The 14460-nt window shown below is 55.6% G+C and overlaps 1 protein-coding gene and 1 pseudogene across 1 annotated transcript; both read right to left on the bottom strand.

Annotated features, from left to right (window-relative positions):
- Positions 1-1690: 1690 nt before the first annotated feature.
- On the bottom strand, positions 1691-3786 carry LOC128945523 (SLA class II histocompatibility antigen, DQ haplotype D beta chain-like). Its single transcript, XM_054289283.1, has 3 exons — positions 3650-3786; positions 2913-3182; positions 1691-1965 (listed from the first exon to the last, which is right to left on the bottom strand). Exons 1-3 carry the CDS (start codon positions 3732-3734, stop codon positions 1691-1693), a joined length of 630 nt encoding a protein of 209 aa, XP_054145258.1. The 5' UTR covers positions 3735-3786.
- A 443-nt stretch (positions 3787-4229) lies between these two features.
- The window catches only part of LOC128945566 (zinc finger protein 208-like), a 200177-nt pseudogene continuing 189946 nt past the window's right edge, over positions 4230-14460 (bottom strand).

The raw sequence follows: 14460 nt of genomic DNA, 5'->3' as shown, positions 1-14460 counted from the left end.
AACTTCTGGGGCCATCCAGTGAGCAGTGCCCACCATGGAGCTGCGCTGGTCCTGCTCAGGGCTGAGCTGAGCGCAGAGGCCAAAATCACTGAGGACAGAAACAAACCCTGTCAAAGGCAGCTGGAATGAGGAAACCAAGCACCAAGATTCCCCACTCTCAGTCTGAGAGTGCAGTAGTGAAGTCAGCTGGAAAAGCCCTCAGGGCTGTAGCCAAGGAAAAATGGAACTGGACCCTTCAAGAAACCATTGAGGAAGGGTCGGGGGATGTGAGAGAGAAGAGGGGAAGAAGGCGGGAGGAGGAGCAGGGCGGGGGGAGCGATTGAACCCGGGGAAGAGAAGGGGGAGTTGAGGAGAGGAGCAGAAACAGGAAAAGTAGCGGGGACACCCGGCCTTCATCGAGGTGTCCACGGGGGGGCCAGGAAGATGTGGAACCCGCAGCCAGGTGTGTTCCCAATACGGGGGGCTCTGACCCTGGGGGTCACCCGGGATTATCCAGCGTGGATCCTCCCACGGGGGATGGAGATGGAGCGGCGCACGGAGCTCGTCCCGCACCGGGCACTGCGGGATCTGCGGGCAGCGACCCCTCCCCCCGGGCCCAGCCCCCACCCTTTGTCCCCCTCCCTTTGCCCAAATCCGTCCCATCGCCCTCCCCAAATCCCTCCCCATCGCCCCCCAATAAATGGCCCAGGGGCCAACTGGGAAGCTTTATTGGGAGCACTGGGAGCAGGCACTGGGCAGGGGCAGAGCGCCAGCAGGGCTGCGGGGGACACGGGACCCCCCAAAATCAGCGGAGAGGGGACGGAGCGGGGGGTCCCGGCCGGGCCCGAGCCCACGGGGAGGGGCTGCGGCCGCCGCCGGCTCAGGAGCTCTGTGGGCACAGAAAAGGGGGTGACAGCGGGCTGGGGGCCCCGGCGGGAGCGCACACGCTCCGCCACGGCGGGGATGCCACCCCCGGCACCCGCCCTGACCTTCTTGAGCAGGGAGAAGCCGAGCCCCAGCGCCAGGAAGACGAAGCCCAAGACGAAGCCCCCAATCCCCATCAATATCTTGATGGGGGCGGCGTCCGGCGGCATCTCTGGGGGGTCCGCAGGGCTCAGCACCCCCAAAACCTCTCACCGACACCCCGAGCCCCTCCTAGAGCCATCCCTGTGGTCGCCGGCCCAGCCAGGGCCCCCTGAAACCTCCCCACGATCCCTTTTTGTCCTGCCCAGGAGCCACCAAAGCCCCTCCCGTCCCTCTCAGCATCCCACAGCCCCCTCCAAGTTGCCCCCAGCGCCCCAGAACCCCCAAAGCCTCTCGCAGTCCCTCGGCAGCCCCAGCAGGACTCAGCCAGAGCCCTCCCAGGCTGTGCCCAGCACAACCGAGCTCATGGCGAGCCCCGCTTTGCCATCGCCGATCTCCTTCCAGCCCCTCGGCGCTCCCTGCGATCCCTCCCAGTCACACCCAGCACCCCCAAACTCCCTCCCAGTCACACCCAGCACCCCCAAACTCCCTCCCAGTGCCCGCCAGGATCCCCCCCAGCCCATCCCACCCTCCCCAGCATCCCCCAAACCCCTTCCCAACCCTTCCCAGCCCCCAGCCCCTCTCCCACTTCCAGCCCGGCTCTCTCCAGCTCCCTCCCAGTGGCTCCCAGCACAGCCCAGCGGCTCTGCCAGCGCCCCCAGGGGCTCCCCCGTACCCCAGTGCTTCCTCAGGGGCTGCTCCAGGCTGACGTGCTCCACCTGGCAGCTGTAGCTGAGCCCGCGCCGGGGGGGGTGGTTTCCAGCAGCACCAGCAGCTGGTAGGTCCAGTCCCCGTTGGGGACCACGTCGGTGGCCACCACGTGCTCCGAGAGCTCCTGCTGGCCCTGGAACCACCTCACCTGGATGGCAGCAGGGTAGAAATCCATCACGGAGCAGAGCAGGCGGCCGGGGCCGGGCTGGGAGCTCGAGGGGGGCACCAGCGAGATGGACACGCTGGGGGGCACTGGGAGAGACAGAGAGAGAGCGGGGACACACTGGGATCAGCTGGGGGGCACTGGGAGAGAGAGGGGAGGGCTGGGCTGGAGAGGGACTGGGATAGACTGGAATGGACTGGGAAGGGACTGGGAGCGATTGGGAGTGACTGGAAGTGACAAGGAATGGCCAGGGGAAAGTGGTGGGAGGGACTGGGGATGGGCTCGGATGGACTGGGAATGTGTTGGGAGGGAGTGGGAGGGACTGGGAGGGAGTTGGGTGGCACTGCGAGAGGTGGGAGGGGATGGGGGCGCACTGGGTGTTGCCTTCTGATGCAAGGCAGGCGACCTGGTTCAGCCGAACAGCACGGCAGCCCTCTCACTAGGGCCACTCGGGCCAATGACACACGCAGACGTCAATGTGATGGACGGTCAAAAGGCGTTTATTATCTCGTCTCTTGGGTTTTTATAGTCTAAGGGGTCTCTACGTCAGCATGGGTCTGTCTTTACCTTCTATGGTTAGTAAGAGGTGGACTGTTACTGGGTAGGGGATGGAAAGTTACTGGAATTTGGTTAAGCGGGTTACATTCCTATGTTAGTTTCTTATCTATGGGAAGCAGATGGTCTTATCTAAGGGGATCTGAGGGTCCTGGCTTTCCGTGACATCGCGAGATCTTCCGCAGCGCCTTTCCCTGTCTACCACAACTGGGAGAGAGGGTGGACGTCTGAGAGTGAACTGTGAGTGAACTTGGAATAGATTGGGAATTGATTTGGAGTGGCTGGGTGGGACTGGGAATAAACTGGGAGGGATTGGGAATGAACTGGAGACGATTGGGAGGGACTGGTAAGGGACAGGAGGCCTCGGGGATGGGCACAAGGAGGGCTGGGGGCTCTGGGGAGATTCCCAGGGAGGTTTTGAGGGGCTCCAGTGTCATTGGCAGGGCAGGGCCCGAGGGGACACGCTCTGCCCCGCGCTCACCTCGGCGCTCCACAGTGATCGGGGTGTAATAGTCGTAGTTGTACCGGCAGTACCAGTCCAGCGCAGTCCGTGCGTACTCCAGTCTAGCCGGGTCGCTGTTCATCTTCCCGGCAAACCTCTCCCCACAGGGGGCGAACCCCACGTGCAGCCCCACGTCGCTGTCAAACATCACGAACTGCTCCCGGTTGTAGATGTACCTCTCCACGAACCTCACCTTCTCCGTGCCGTTAATGAAGTAACACTCGCACTTAAACATGAGCTGAAACACCCCTGTGTGTGCAGGACACAGCTCAGGGGGCGCCCCCCGAGCAGCATCCCCAGAGCTACGGGGGCCACCCGGATCCCCACTCCGCACCCCCTGTGCCCCACGGCCGCCATGGGACCCTCCTGCCCGCGCTGCCGCTTCCTCTTTGCCGCCCTTCCCTCATTTCCCCTTCCACATCCTCTCCCCTCCCACCTCCGGCCGCTCCCAAAATCACTTTTGGGGTCCCATTTCCCCATTTTCCCACAAATCCCTCAATCTCCAGCCCCCTCCCGCTCAGTTTTGGGGTTCCCCCGTCCCCTTTTCCCCCCTTCCCCACACTCTCCCACCGCTCCCTCTCCTCCCACCACCCCTAAGCCCCTCCCGCTCTCCCTTTGGGGGATCCCCTCTTCCTCCCCCTCCATTCCGGGCTCACCTCTTCGCCCCCTTTTACCCATTTTCCCCCGTGTCCCAGCGCCTCCCGCCCCCCGCTCACCCGAGAGCTCCGCGCCCGCAGCCGGGGGGGCTCCCAGCACCACCAGTGCCACCAGCAGGGCCCCAGCTGCCGCCCCTCGCCCCATGGCCGGGGCCGGGCAGGGAGCAGCAGCCCCAAAGCAGCCGCGCTGCGCTGGGAGCGCCCGTCCGGAGCAGGGCGGGCTCGGCAGCGCCGCGCGCTCTCATTGGCTGCCGCCGCTTCTGGGCAGCGATCGGCCACGGGCTCTGCCCGGCAACCGATGAGGCAATCCAACGCCCCGACCGCTCATTGGCTAAGCTGCCTCCTGCCTGCGCTGCCATTGGCTGAGGCCTTTCCGGGACGCTGCAGCCCCGGGCTGGGGGTTTTTTGGGCAGGGGGAACCTTGGGGCGCTGGGCAGGTGGGAGCTCAGGTGAGCCCAGCAATGCGTGCCCAGGTGCGCGGCATCTCAGGGCTGCCCGTGGCGAGCGGTGACGCTGGCCCGATGTCAGGCACCCCCAGAGCCGCTCTGTCCCTGCCCTGCGCAGCCGCACAGGGACAGAAAATGGAACCGAGGGTTCCTCCGTGGGGACAAGGACCGGGAGAGATCACGCAGCAAATCCCTCACGGGCACAACAGATCCGGCCTGGACACACGGAGGGAATTTATTACCAACCAAATCACAGCAGCACAAGGAGAAGGGAAAGAAATCTCTCCAACACCTTCCCCCTACCCAACACGGATCACCCAGAACAGGGGTCACCAGGGCTCTGCCCAACGGGGGTCACCGGGATCATCCAGCGCGGATCCTCCCATGGGGGATGGTGCTGGAGCAGAGCACAAAGCTCTTCCCACACTCGGGACACTCACAGGGCCTTTCCCTGGTGTGGAAGTGCTGGTGAGTGACGATCTCTGAATCCCACCTGAAGCTCTTCTGACATTTCAAGCACTCCTAGGGCCATTCCCCAGTGTGGATCTTGTGGTGCTTGCTGAGGTCGGAGGTCCCTCTGAAGCTCTTCCCACATTCCCCACACTCCCAGGGCCTCTCCCCAGTGTGCATGTTCAGGTGTTCCATCAGGGTGGAGCTGGAGCTGAAACCCTTCCCTCATTCCAAGCACTTGTGGGACTTCTCCCTGCCATGAGGCTCCACCAGCTCTGAGCTCTGGCTGCATCTCCGGCCACCTTCCTGGCTCAGGGCGGCTCTTTCCTCCCCACACCTCCCTGGGCTGGGTTTGCAGCCCCTCATTGTGAGGGATTTCTGGGGCTTTTCCTCCTCCTCCATCTGGCCACAGCTTGGGAATGACAAACCCTGGTTTGGGGGAAACCAAGGTGGGAGCGCCTTGGAGTAGAGGCTCCTCCTGGCCAGGTCCATCTCTGGAACTCAGCAGGAGTCTTGTGTCCATGAAAAGCTCCACATATCAAGATTCAGCCCGAAAAAAACTCTCCCAGGAGTTCCCTATTGAAGATCTCTCCACTTTTGGGGTTCCAGAGGTTTCCTTTCCTTAGGATCACAGGGGTCCAATGGTTCCAGGGGTTCTCCATTCTCCGGCGTCCTGCTTAGGGATGATCCAGGGGCTTTTGGGGTTCCATGGGGTCCCTTCTCCCCCGATACTCTGCTTTGAGATCCCAGGGATCCCAGGGGTCCCTCCTCTCCAGGCTCCCCCCCTTTCCAGTCTGCCGGGGTCCCCCAGCTCTGGGATCGCCCCTCTCTGCTCTCCCCACTCTGGGGGTCCCAGGGGTTCCCCTCCTCTGCTCTCCCAGGGGTCCCCAGGACCAATGTCCTCCCCTGCCCATATGGGGCAATGGCCACGTGGGCCCCCAAAGATCCTACAAGGGGCTCAGCTTTGGGGTCCTGCAAGATCCAAACCTACCCACACAGAGAAAAAAACCTCCCAGAGACACCAGATGATATTTGAGGTCAATTTCACAATCTGCGAGCTCCAAACACACCCCAATAAAAAACCCTCTCAGGGACCCCCCAATGGATTTGGGACGAGCTCCCCCTCCTCGCTCACCTGCAGGAGGAGCTGGGGGCGATGGTCCCGTGGCTGCGGCCACAGGGGGCACTGGAACCTCCTGTTCCTCCTGTTCCTGCTCCTGCTCCTCCTCTTCCTGCTCCTCCTTTTCCTCTCTCCCTCCTCCTCCTCCTCCTCCTCCTCCTTCCTAATCCCACCTCCTCCCCAGTTCTGCCTTCTGTGTATTTAGAGTTGGGAACCTTGCTTGTTTTTAGAACTAGAACAAAGATCCCAGATGGGACAAGGCTTGCTGCTTTTAGTCAGAAGTATCAGTGACTAAAGGTCACGTTTCCTTTGGTTTGGTGCCGTCCTTGTTCCTCGTCAGTGTTCAGGCTGGGCTATGGGGTGTCCTTGTTTGCTGCATTTTCCGAGTTCCTCTTGCACCCTTTGGGCCATAGACTGTGCCCTGGGAGGGTTCTTTGTGCTCCTTTGTGACATAGGAGAACCTTCCAGGCAGTTTCTGCGTGAGCTGCTGCTGGGATGTCACAGGAACAGCGCCACGTCCCCGTGGTGTTCCCGTTGCTGTGGGACACAGAGGCCTCAGTGCCCAGAGTGGCTCTGGGCTCGTTGCTGGAGGATCCTCCTGCCCGAGGCATTCTCAGCAGCCAGCCCAGCCCTGACGGGTGTCCTTCTGGCCTTGCAGGTGTTATGTTTGCCCAATTATCCCATCATAATAAAAAACCAAACAATATTTAAGGTAGCAGCAATTTTAATTAAATAGTTTAGAAAATATATAAATAAGGGATAATTTGGTTCAAATAATAGCACATAAGCAAAAACAACCGTGGGGTACGGAGGGCAGGGTTCAATGACCCTTGCCACTTCACGTACAACCTTGCCAAGTGAAAGTCACCCCTTATATGCCATATGCAAACGCCATCTCCTCCTATTTTTGGTTCGTCACTTTTCTGTCTCCGCCTTCCTCACCACCTTTACCATGCATGCGCCACCACTTGGTTTGGTGGTCGCACAAGTCTTTGGGGGTCGTCACTGATGAAGGCCCTATAGTCTTTTTCATTGTCCTTTAATTCCCCTTTGGGTTACACATGCGCACCAAGCCAGTACAATGTAGGCCAAGACTAATGTATCACTGCATCTACATATCAAGGCAATAAATCCCTTATAATTAGCATTTTCTTGGGACCCAACCAGGTTCTTGCTCATTGTTAGCAACTGTAGCTTCAGCTTCTTTCCTGTGGTCCTTGAAAAACATCTGCTGGGAAGGGGGGGTGGAGCCCCTCCTCTCCCTCTCCTCCTTGGCATTACAACTTTTAACTATTAACTATTTTATTATTCTCAAATATTAATTACTGCATCAATATTGATTACTGTTTCAATTTTTATCAGCATGAATCATACCTATTTATCATCCCCCATTTCTCTTTTTGATCATTATGATTTGTGCTGTATTTAAAAAGCTGTGCCCTGATATCTTTTATATTTTTCAGAATTTTGGTTTCCTCGTTGTCTCCTTTCATCTTCAAACTTTTCCAGCATTTCTATTACTGCTTCTAGTCTTTCACACTCTCTTTCAAGTTTAGTTAGCATTTCCTGGTCTATTTCTATCTTTTTAGGTCCTTGTTCTTTAACAGGGGTCAATTTAGCTTTTAGTACCATTATAGATCTTGGTTTTGCTTTTTCTGCTGATTCTGAATCTAGAGACGTTGTAATCTGCATCTTTTGAATCACTGAGTGAATTAGCCTAATAAAACACAAAATCATACAAGGCAGAAACAGAAGTCCCAGAATTGAGCATAACAACATGAACTCTTTTTTCTCCAAACACTTCCAAAGAGGTTACCCCACCAATCTGCTTTCAAGATTGAATTCCACTTTTGTAGTGGCACATGAGCTGCTCTTTTAATTTCCTCTACAAGTTTTGTGATAGCTTCCCCATAATCATCAATTTCTACACAGCACTTAAATTCATTAAATCTTCCACAAGCTCCTCCTTCTTTTGCTAACAGATAGTCTAGGGCGATCCTGTTTTGGTATACAAACGCCCGCATTTGTGTATATTGCCTGGCCAACATTTTTAAAGCATCAGAGGTGTGATTTGACACCACTTCCACTAGTGCTTGGAGCCTTATTAATTTATTCAACAGGTAAATTGGGGTCCTATATCCCCATGACCCATCCTGAGCCCATGTTGCTGGGTCATAATATGCTATAATTTGTTCTGCAGGCCATTCCTCCTCCTCCCATTTTTGATTCCTTCTTGCTGTTGGAAAAATTAAATTCAAATCTCCTTTATTCCACTGCAGGGTTTCATACAGTGGAGTTCCTAGCACATTGCTCCTAGACCTCAGTAGAACAAAGAAGGAGGGTTGTATTACTCCCAAAGTACAGGTTCCTCCCCATTTTTGAGGTAACACACTGTATACTCTTTGCTCACAAATCCAATATATCCCATCTGAGGGTTTCCATTTCTTATCAGTTTTCTCCGGTTGTTCCCAATAAGACCTCAGGCTGTCGATGGATTGGTGGGGGTTAACTCCAGGACTTCTGTACCAGCATAAATTAATCTGTTCATCCCATTCACAATTTATTTCTTTTACTGGTCCCCAATATCCAACGGGGTTTTCAGGTCGCCAGATTTTTGAACGATTATCCATATTAACCACCAGTGTGGATTTACAAGGAGTATGCCCTACTATTTTAATAAATTTCCTTCCTTCTTGAGTTATACAAATGATTCCAATTACTTGATGGCTTAAAATCCATCCTTCAGGTCTCTTCAATGTTCCAGAAATTTGGGTATGGTTCCATTTTAAAAACTGCTCTGGAGCTAAGCTCTCACCTTTCCACGGCCATCTTTCAGCCATTTTTAGACCTCCACAAATCCAACATTTTGATAATCCTAATTCTGTAGCAATCTCTTGTTGTAGTGTGTTCTGTTAGTTTGTTTAATTGCTCCCCCATTTTCTGTATTGTTCCCCCATTTTCTGTAATGGTTCTGCCCTCCCAGTTTTTCCCGCCTTAGCTTTGTCAATTATTATGTTCCCATGGCAACTCCCACCATGTTATTGTCTGTCATTTGGTTACCTTGGTTACTCCCGCCACAGTTTATGTCAATCCTCTCTGTTATATGATTTCCCCTCCTCTGTGTTTCCTTATATGTGAATGTGTTCTCCTCCCTGGGCCCAGTCAATCACTCCCCACTCCTCCTAGTTTGCCAGAATCTTCTGTGCTTAGGGAGACTTGATTGGCTGTGGCTCTGGGGCCCCTCCTTTACATTGTTTCTATTGGGTTTTTCCTCATGTCCGTTATCCTAAGTTCACTCCCCTACCTTCCCCTATTGGTCCTTTGTAAACCCCTCCCTGGGATCCCTCCTCCCCTTTATAACCCTGTTGCACTCTTTGTTCTTGGTCACATGATGGTAGACACATTAGATTCAACACCTGGGTGTCTGTCACTCCCTGGTTGACAATAAATCTGACAAGTCCCCAAGTAAAGAGTGTCCAGACTCTTTACTCTCGTCGGCCAGCAGCAATTCCATCCGCTGTGAGCACAGCCCAAAGCCTTCTGACACCGAGAGGTGCTCCCACATTTGCAGCTGGGTGTTGGCTGCCCTCCTGCTAGCTGGACACCTGACTTTAAGGCCGCACCTTGCTGCAGTTTGGCGTCCAACGCTGGGGCCTGGATTACGGCCGGACGCCTAGCCGTTTGGACCGACAAACCCCACGGATGGATTCCTTAGAGTCCACTGGCCACCAGACTACCCTCAGTTGCCGCAGACTCTGTTTTAGGGGTAGCGCTCCTGGGGGACCCGAAGTCGGAACTCCCCGCACCCGTGGAGGACTTCAGAAGACGAGAGCCACTCGCCCGGGTTTTCTTTTGTGCCGCCGCTGGGTCAGGTAAGCCCCAGACTTGGTGGTTTCCCCCCTGCCTTTTTAACCCCCCCTTGGAGTTTATGTCCTGCTCTGGGGACCACTCCCTACCCTTTTCCCAAGAGGGCTGAAATCCCAAGCGGTTTCAGCTCCCGCGTGGCGATCACGTGCTGCGGGAAGCCCGGCGGATGCTGCCATTTCCGCTTTTCGCGCGCACGGCTCTGCCGCTTTTCGTGCGCCGTGGGAAGCCTGGCAGACTCCGCCCGCTGTGCCACGGAGCCCTCTGCTGCTTTTCGTGCTCGCGGTTTCCCTGTACAGCGGTGCTGGGGCAGGCTTCGGGCTCTCTCGGCGCGGCGCCGAGCGGCTGCTGCGGGTATTTCAGCGCGGGTCGGCTTTTCCGCGCGGGTCGGCATGGCGCGGTCATCCACCTCCCCCACCGCATGGCGCGCTGCCCCCCCCCCCCTCCCCCCCCACTTTTTGCGCGGTTTTGGCACGGGGCGGGGTCGCCGCGGCTTTCAGCGTGGGCGGTACTGGTCGCAGTCTCCCTGGGAGCCCCGGCGGAGCCCCAGTCTTTTGAGGACAGCCCTCTCCCCCTCGTTTTTTATTTTTCCTTTCCCGTGGGGTCTGAATCCCCAGACTTGGGGCCAGACCTCACTGCCCAATATCCTTCCTTTCCTCAAGTTGAAACCCCAGACTTGGGGACAGCGAGGGGAGCAGGGGCCAGTGGCGTGTACCTAAGTGTTTTAGTTTTCGTTTTCCTGGGTGGGTGGAGTGCAACATCAAGAGTTCTAGATCCCTTTAAGGTAGCATTGTCTAGTGCTTCTTAGAGGTTAGACCATGGGTGCAGGTCTGAGCAGGACTCAAACGAGAGTCTACTGTGTTGTTAAGGGTTTGTTGCTTGGGGGAGGGTCTCAAGCCCCCGAAAAGGAGTTGAAAATGTTAATTAAGTGGGTATTTTCTCAGTTCCCCGAGGTTTCCCCAGAAATTGCGAAGGAGCCATGGTTTTGGGCAGCTGTTGTAGCAAAATTAGAGCAGGCGGCCGATAATTGGGGAAACCCAATTATCTATCGTGGCATACTGGGTGGGCAGAGTGTTAACCTCACTCCGACCGCCCGGGGAACTGAAGGAAAGTCCATGGCGTTTAAGTTTGGTCCCCAGTTCTCCCGGTTGTTGTGTTCCTATCCCTCATTCCTCACCCTCTTCCCTCAGGCAGGAGCCCTCGGGAGGGATTCTTAAGGCCAACAAGAAGCAGGGGGTTCACCTTGCCCCTGCTCCCTCTCGACCAGCTCGGCCACCTCCTCCGAAGAGTCCTGGCCAGTCTCTTCGGAGCCCTCCTCCCTATCCCTCTGCCCCTCTCCCTAAGTCCCCAGTTGCCACTCCTAAGTTTGTCAGATTCGATAAACTGGCTCAAGATGGCTCACAGGGAGCACAAAATGGTGGAGACCTCGTGGTTTTTCCCGCCACGACCCCTTCTCCCTCCCACAATCCTTCCCTTGATCTATCCCCTTCTCCTGTTTCCCCTCCCTCCGTTCCTCCCCCTGCTCCTCCCCCTACTCTGCCCATGGCTCCGCCTCCCGCAAACTCCTCCCTAAATCCTCCCCCCTATTCCACCCCACCTCCGAACTCCACCCCGGAGGCGGAGAAAACCAACTTGCCAGGCACAAGCCAGTGCCCCTCCCAAGTGCCAAGCCCCGCCTCAGCCTCCCTCCTTTCCGGTTCCCACGATCCTCCTTCCGGTTCCCACGCTTTGTGTTCTGGGGGAGAGGGGGAGGGGGGGTGGATGACCAGAAGCCAGGACAAGCACCTTTATTGGAAGCTGCCCCGGTTACATACCGCCTCAGCGGGGAGGGGAGTTCTCAGGCCCAATGGGTGCCGCTTGTACAGGCCTAGATCAAGGAACTGTGCAAGGCCCAGAGGGAGTTCTCCTGGGAATCGGAGTATTTCCGGGGTCTCCTTCGCTTGGTCCTTGCTCCAGGAGATCTGGTCCTGGCGGACCTGAGGGCTCTCTTCTCTAGCCTTTTTGGGCCCATGGAGTTTAGGGTCTGGGTGGCAGAGTGGGGGAGGGAGATTGTGGAGGTTCTCCCAGTGCTCTGGGGGAGCCAGGCCATGTCTCACGATGTGGACAGCTTGGTACTATCCATGGACCATCTGGTGGGCACCGGGGCTTGGGCAAGCAGGGCGGTGCAGGCAAAGGTTTTGTTCTCTGCTCAGCTATTGGAAACCTGCAAGGCCACAGAGCGGGCTTTTTACAAGCTCCCCTCCGCCACATCACAGCTAGAAGTGGAAGAGGTGAATCAGGGCACACAGGAGCCTTATCTCACGTTTGTTGAAAGACTGTATCGGTTTGTAGGGGCTCAGGTTCCGGGAGAGCGGGAGAGAGAGGAGGTTCTGAGGCTGATGGCCTACCTGAATGCCGATGTGGCATGCAGGGGGGCCATCCGGTCTCTCTCCCTGAGCCCTCGACCCACAGTCGAACAAATGATAGAAGTCTGTGCGAGGAAGGTTCCCCTTCAGGATCCGAAGATGTGCCCCAAGAGAACATCAGTGGCTTTTGCAGAGTTTCTGTTCATCGAATGCCCTGAAGCCGAAGCTGCTGCCGTGAACGGACCCTTAACACTGGGTTCCAGCAGGAGGATGACGGCAACCCATCCTTGTCATCTCTGTGGCAAGATGGGGCACTGGATGCCGCAATGTCCCCTGCAGCAAAGGTTTCTTGAGTTCAGAAAAAAGGATGGGGAGGTAGCGAACAAAACAACTAACTTATGAGTGCAGCCCCTCCCTGCGCCAGGACAAAAATAAGGCGGGCCAATTAACATCAGCGGGGAGGGAGGAGTAAAGGGAGAGCCGCAATACACGCTACCGGATTTGACTTATCTATTATCAGATTTGACATTTAGCACCTGTGAGTTGAAGCCTAAACCTGTTCTTACCACCTTGTCTTCTGCTTCCCCTTACAGGCTGCAGCTAACTAGGGAAATCTATCTTCCCAACAGCAATTTTCAGCTGGTGTCTGCCGATCTGCAACATCTCGGTCGCTGGAGGAAATTAGGACGATGCAGGTGGACCATTGTCGGTGATACAAAGCACACACCGCGTGACCTTCACATCGTCCTGGGGCTGGTTACTACAGACCGGGACCGTTTCGCGGTGGGGCTGTACTGTGTCCGACCCCCACTCTTCCTCCCCAAAGGTCAGATTATTGCCCAGGCCATTCCAGTGCCGGAGGAGACGCACTGGCAAAGATCATCCAAGATACATTGCCTCCAACTGTGGCCTGGGCACAGGTAGTGGGGAGGGAGAAACACCGACTAACTTGTCAACTTTCTTTAGGGGGAGATCGAGAAATAGTGAGGGGTCTGTGGGACACAGGGGCAGATGTGACAATAATTCCCTCTCGGGAGTGGCCGTCACATTGGGGCTTGCAAAACACAGCTGGAACCATCCAAGGTGTAGGGGGTCTCCAACTGGCCAAGCAATCAAGGAGCATTGTACAAATTATGGGACCAGACGGGCAATTGGCTTCTGTGCACCCGTTCGTATTAGATTACACCGAGCCTCTCTGGGGGAGAGACCTTTTAGCCCAGTGGGGAGCCAAAATTGACCTTCCCAAGGCTCCCCAGGTTTTTTGGGCAGTGGCCACTGAAGAGGGCTGGACCTGGAAGCTGGAATGACAGACTGATGAACCAGTACAGGTCTTGCAGTGGCCACTAAACAAACAAAAATTGAAGGCGCTCAACGAGCTCGTTCAGGAGCAGTTACTTAAGGGCAGTATCGTGGAGACAATGTCTCCCTGGAATTCTCCAGTTTTTGTGATCAAGAAGCCAAATAAAGGTAAGTGGCGGCTCCTGACCAACCTCCACCAAATTAACGAAAAAATAGCAGACATGGGGTCTCTCCAACCAGGGATGCCCTCCCCGGCCATGCTCCCCTGAAATTGGAATTTGGCTGTTGTTGACATCAAAGATTGTTTCTTCCAAATTCCCCTACACCCTGACGATGCCCTGCGTTTTGCGTCCACGGTTCCTTCCATCAACTGTGAGTCCCCAGACAAGCGCTACCACTGGCAGGTCCTTCTGCAAGGAATGAAGAACTCTCCAGTGATCTGCCAGTGGTACGTTGTTTCTCTGCTGTCCCCCATTCGTGCAGCCCTCGGGGATGCCGTCGTGATTCATCATTATATGGACGAAATCCTCGTGTGTGCGCCCGACGATAGTCTGCTTGCCCATGTGCTTGACCTGACAACCAATGCATTGGTTGCTGCAGGGTTCGAGCTCCAGCAGGACAAGATTCAACGGATGCCACCTTGGAGGTACCTGGGCCTTGAAATTACCAAGCGGACCATTGTGCTGCAGAAACTGGCAATAAGGACTAATATCCAGACCCTTGCGGATGTCCATCAACTGTGTGGGTCTTTAAATTGGGTGAGACCCTGGCTGGGCATTTCTACCGAGGACCTGGCCCCCCTTTTCGATTTGTTGAAAGGGGGAGAGGGGCTTAGTTCCCCTAGGACTCTCACCCTAGAGGCTCGGGTAGCTCTGGAGAAGATCCAAAAGGCTATTTCGGCCAGGCAGGCCCACCGTTATCACCTGGGCTTGCCATTCAAATTCATAATACTGGGAAAATTGCCACACCTCCATGGCATTATCCACCAGTGGGACAAGACGCCAAAGGACCAAGGCTGGGGAGATAAGCTCTTAATCATAGAGTGGGTCTTTCTCAGCCACCATCGGTCCAAAAGAATGACAAGGCCACAGGAGCTGGTAGCTGAACTCATCCTCAAAGCAACGTCGAGGATCAGGGAGTTGGCAGGATGCGATTTCGAATGCATTTACATACCAATTGAATTGGAGTCGGGCCAACTAAAAATGAAGACCTTCAATGAACTGCTGCAAACAAATGAAAACCTTCAGTTTGCGTTGGACAGCTACACTGGGCGTATTGCAGTGAATTGGCCGGCCCAAAAATTATTTAATTCGGAGTTTAAATTATCACTCAAAAAGGTTCAAAGTA

This window comes from Melozone crissalis, unplaced genomic scaffold (assembly GCF_028551555.1).
Source record: "Melozone crissalis strain CALT ecotype California unplaced genomic scaffold, PUWL_Pcris_2 ptg000066l_1, whole genome shotgun sequence".
NCBI lineage: Eukaryota > Metazoa > Chordata > Aves > Passeriformes > Passerellidae > Melozone > Melozone crissalis.
The sequence above is the reverse complement of the archived record's forward strand: the minus strand, read 5'-3'. Positions and strand labels throughout refer to the sequence as shown.

Coding starts and splice junctions, on each gene's coding strand:
- LOC128945523 (XM_054289283.1), bottom strand. CDS start 3,734: ATGGGGCGAGGGGCGGCAGCTGGGGCCCTGCTGGTGGCACTGGTGGTG. Junction 3,183..3,649: donor TGCGGGCGCGGAGCTCTCGG/GTGAGCGGGGGG, acceptor CTGCACACACAG/GGGTGTTTCAGCTCATGTTT. Junction 1,966..2,912: donor GATCACTGTGGAGCGCCGAG/GTGAGCGCGGGG, acceptor TGTCTCTCCCAG/TGCCCCCCAGCGTGTCCATC.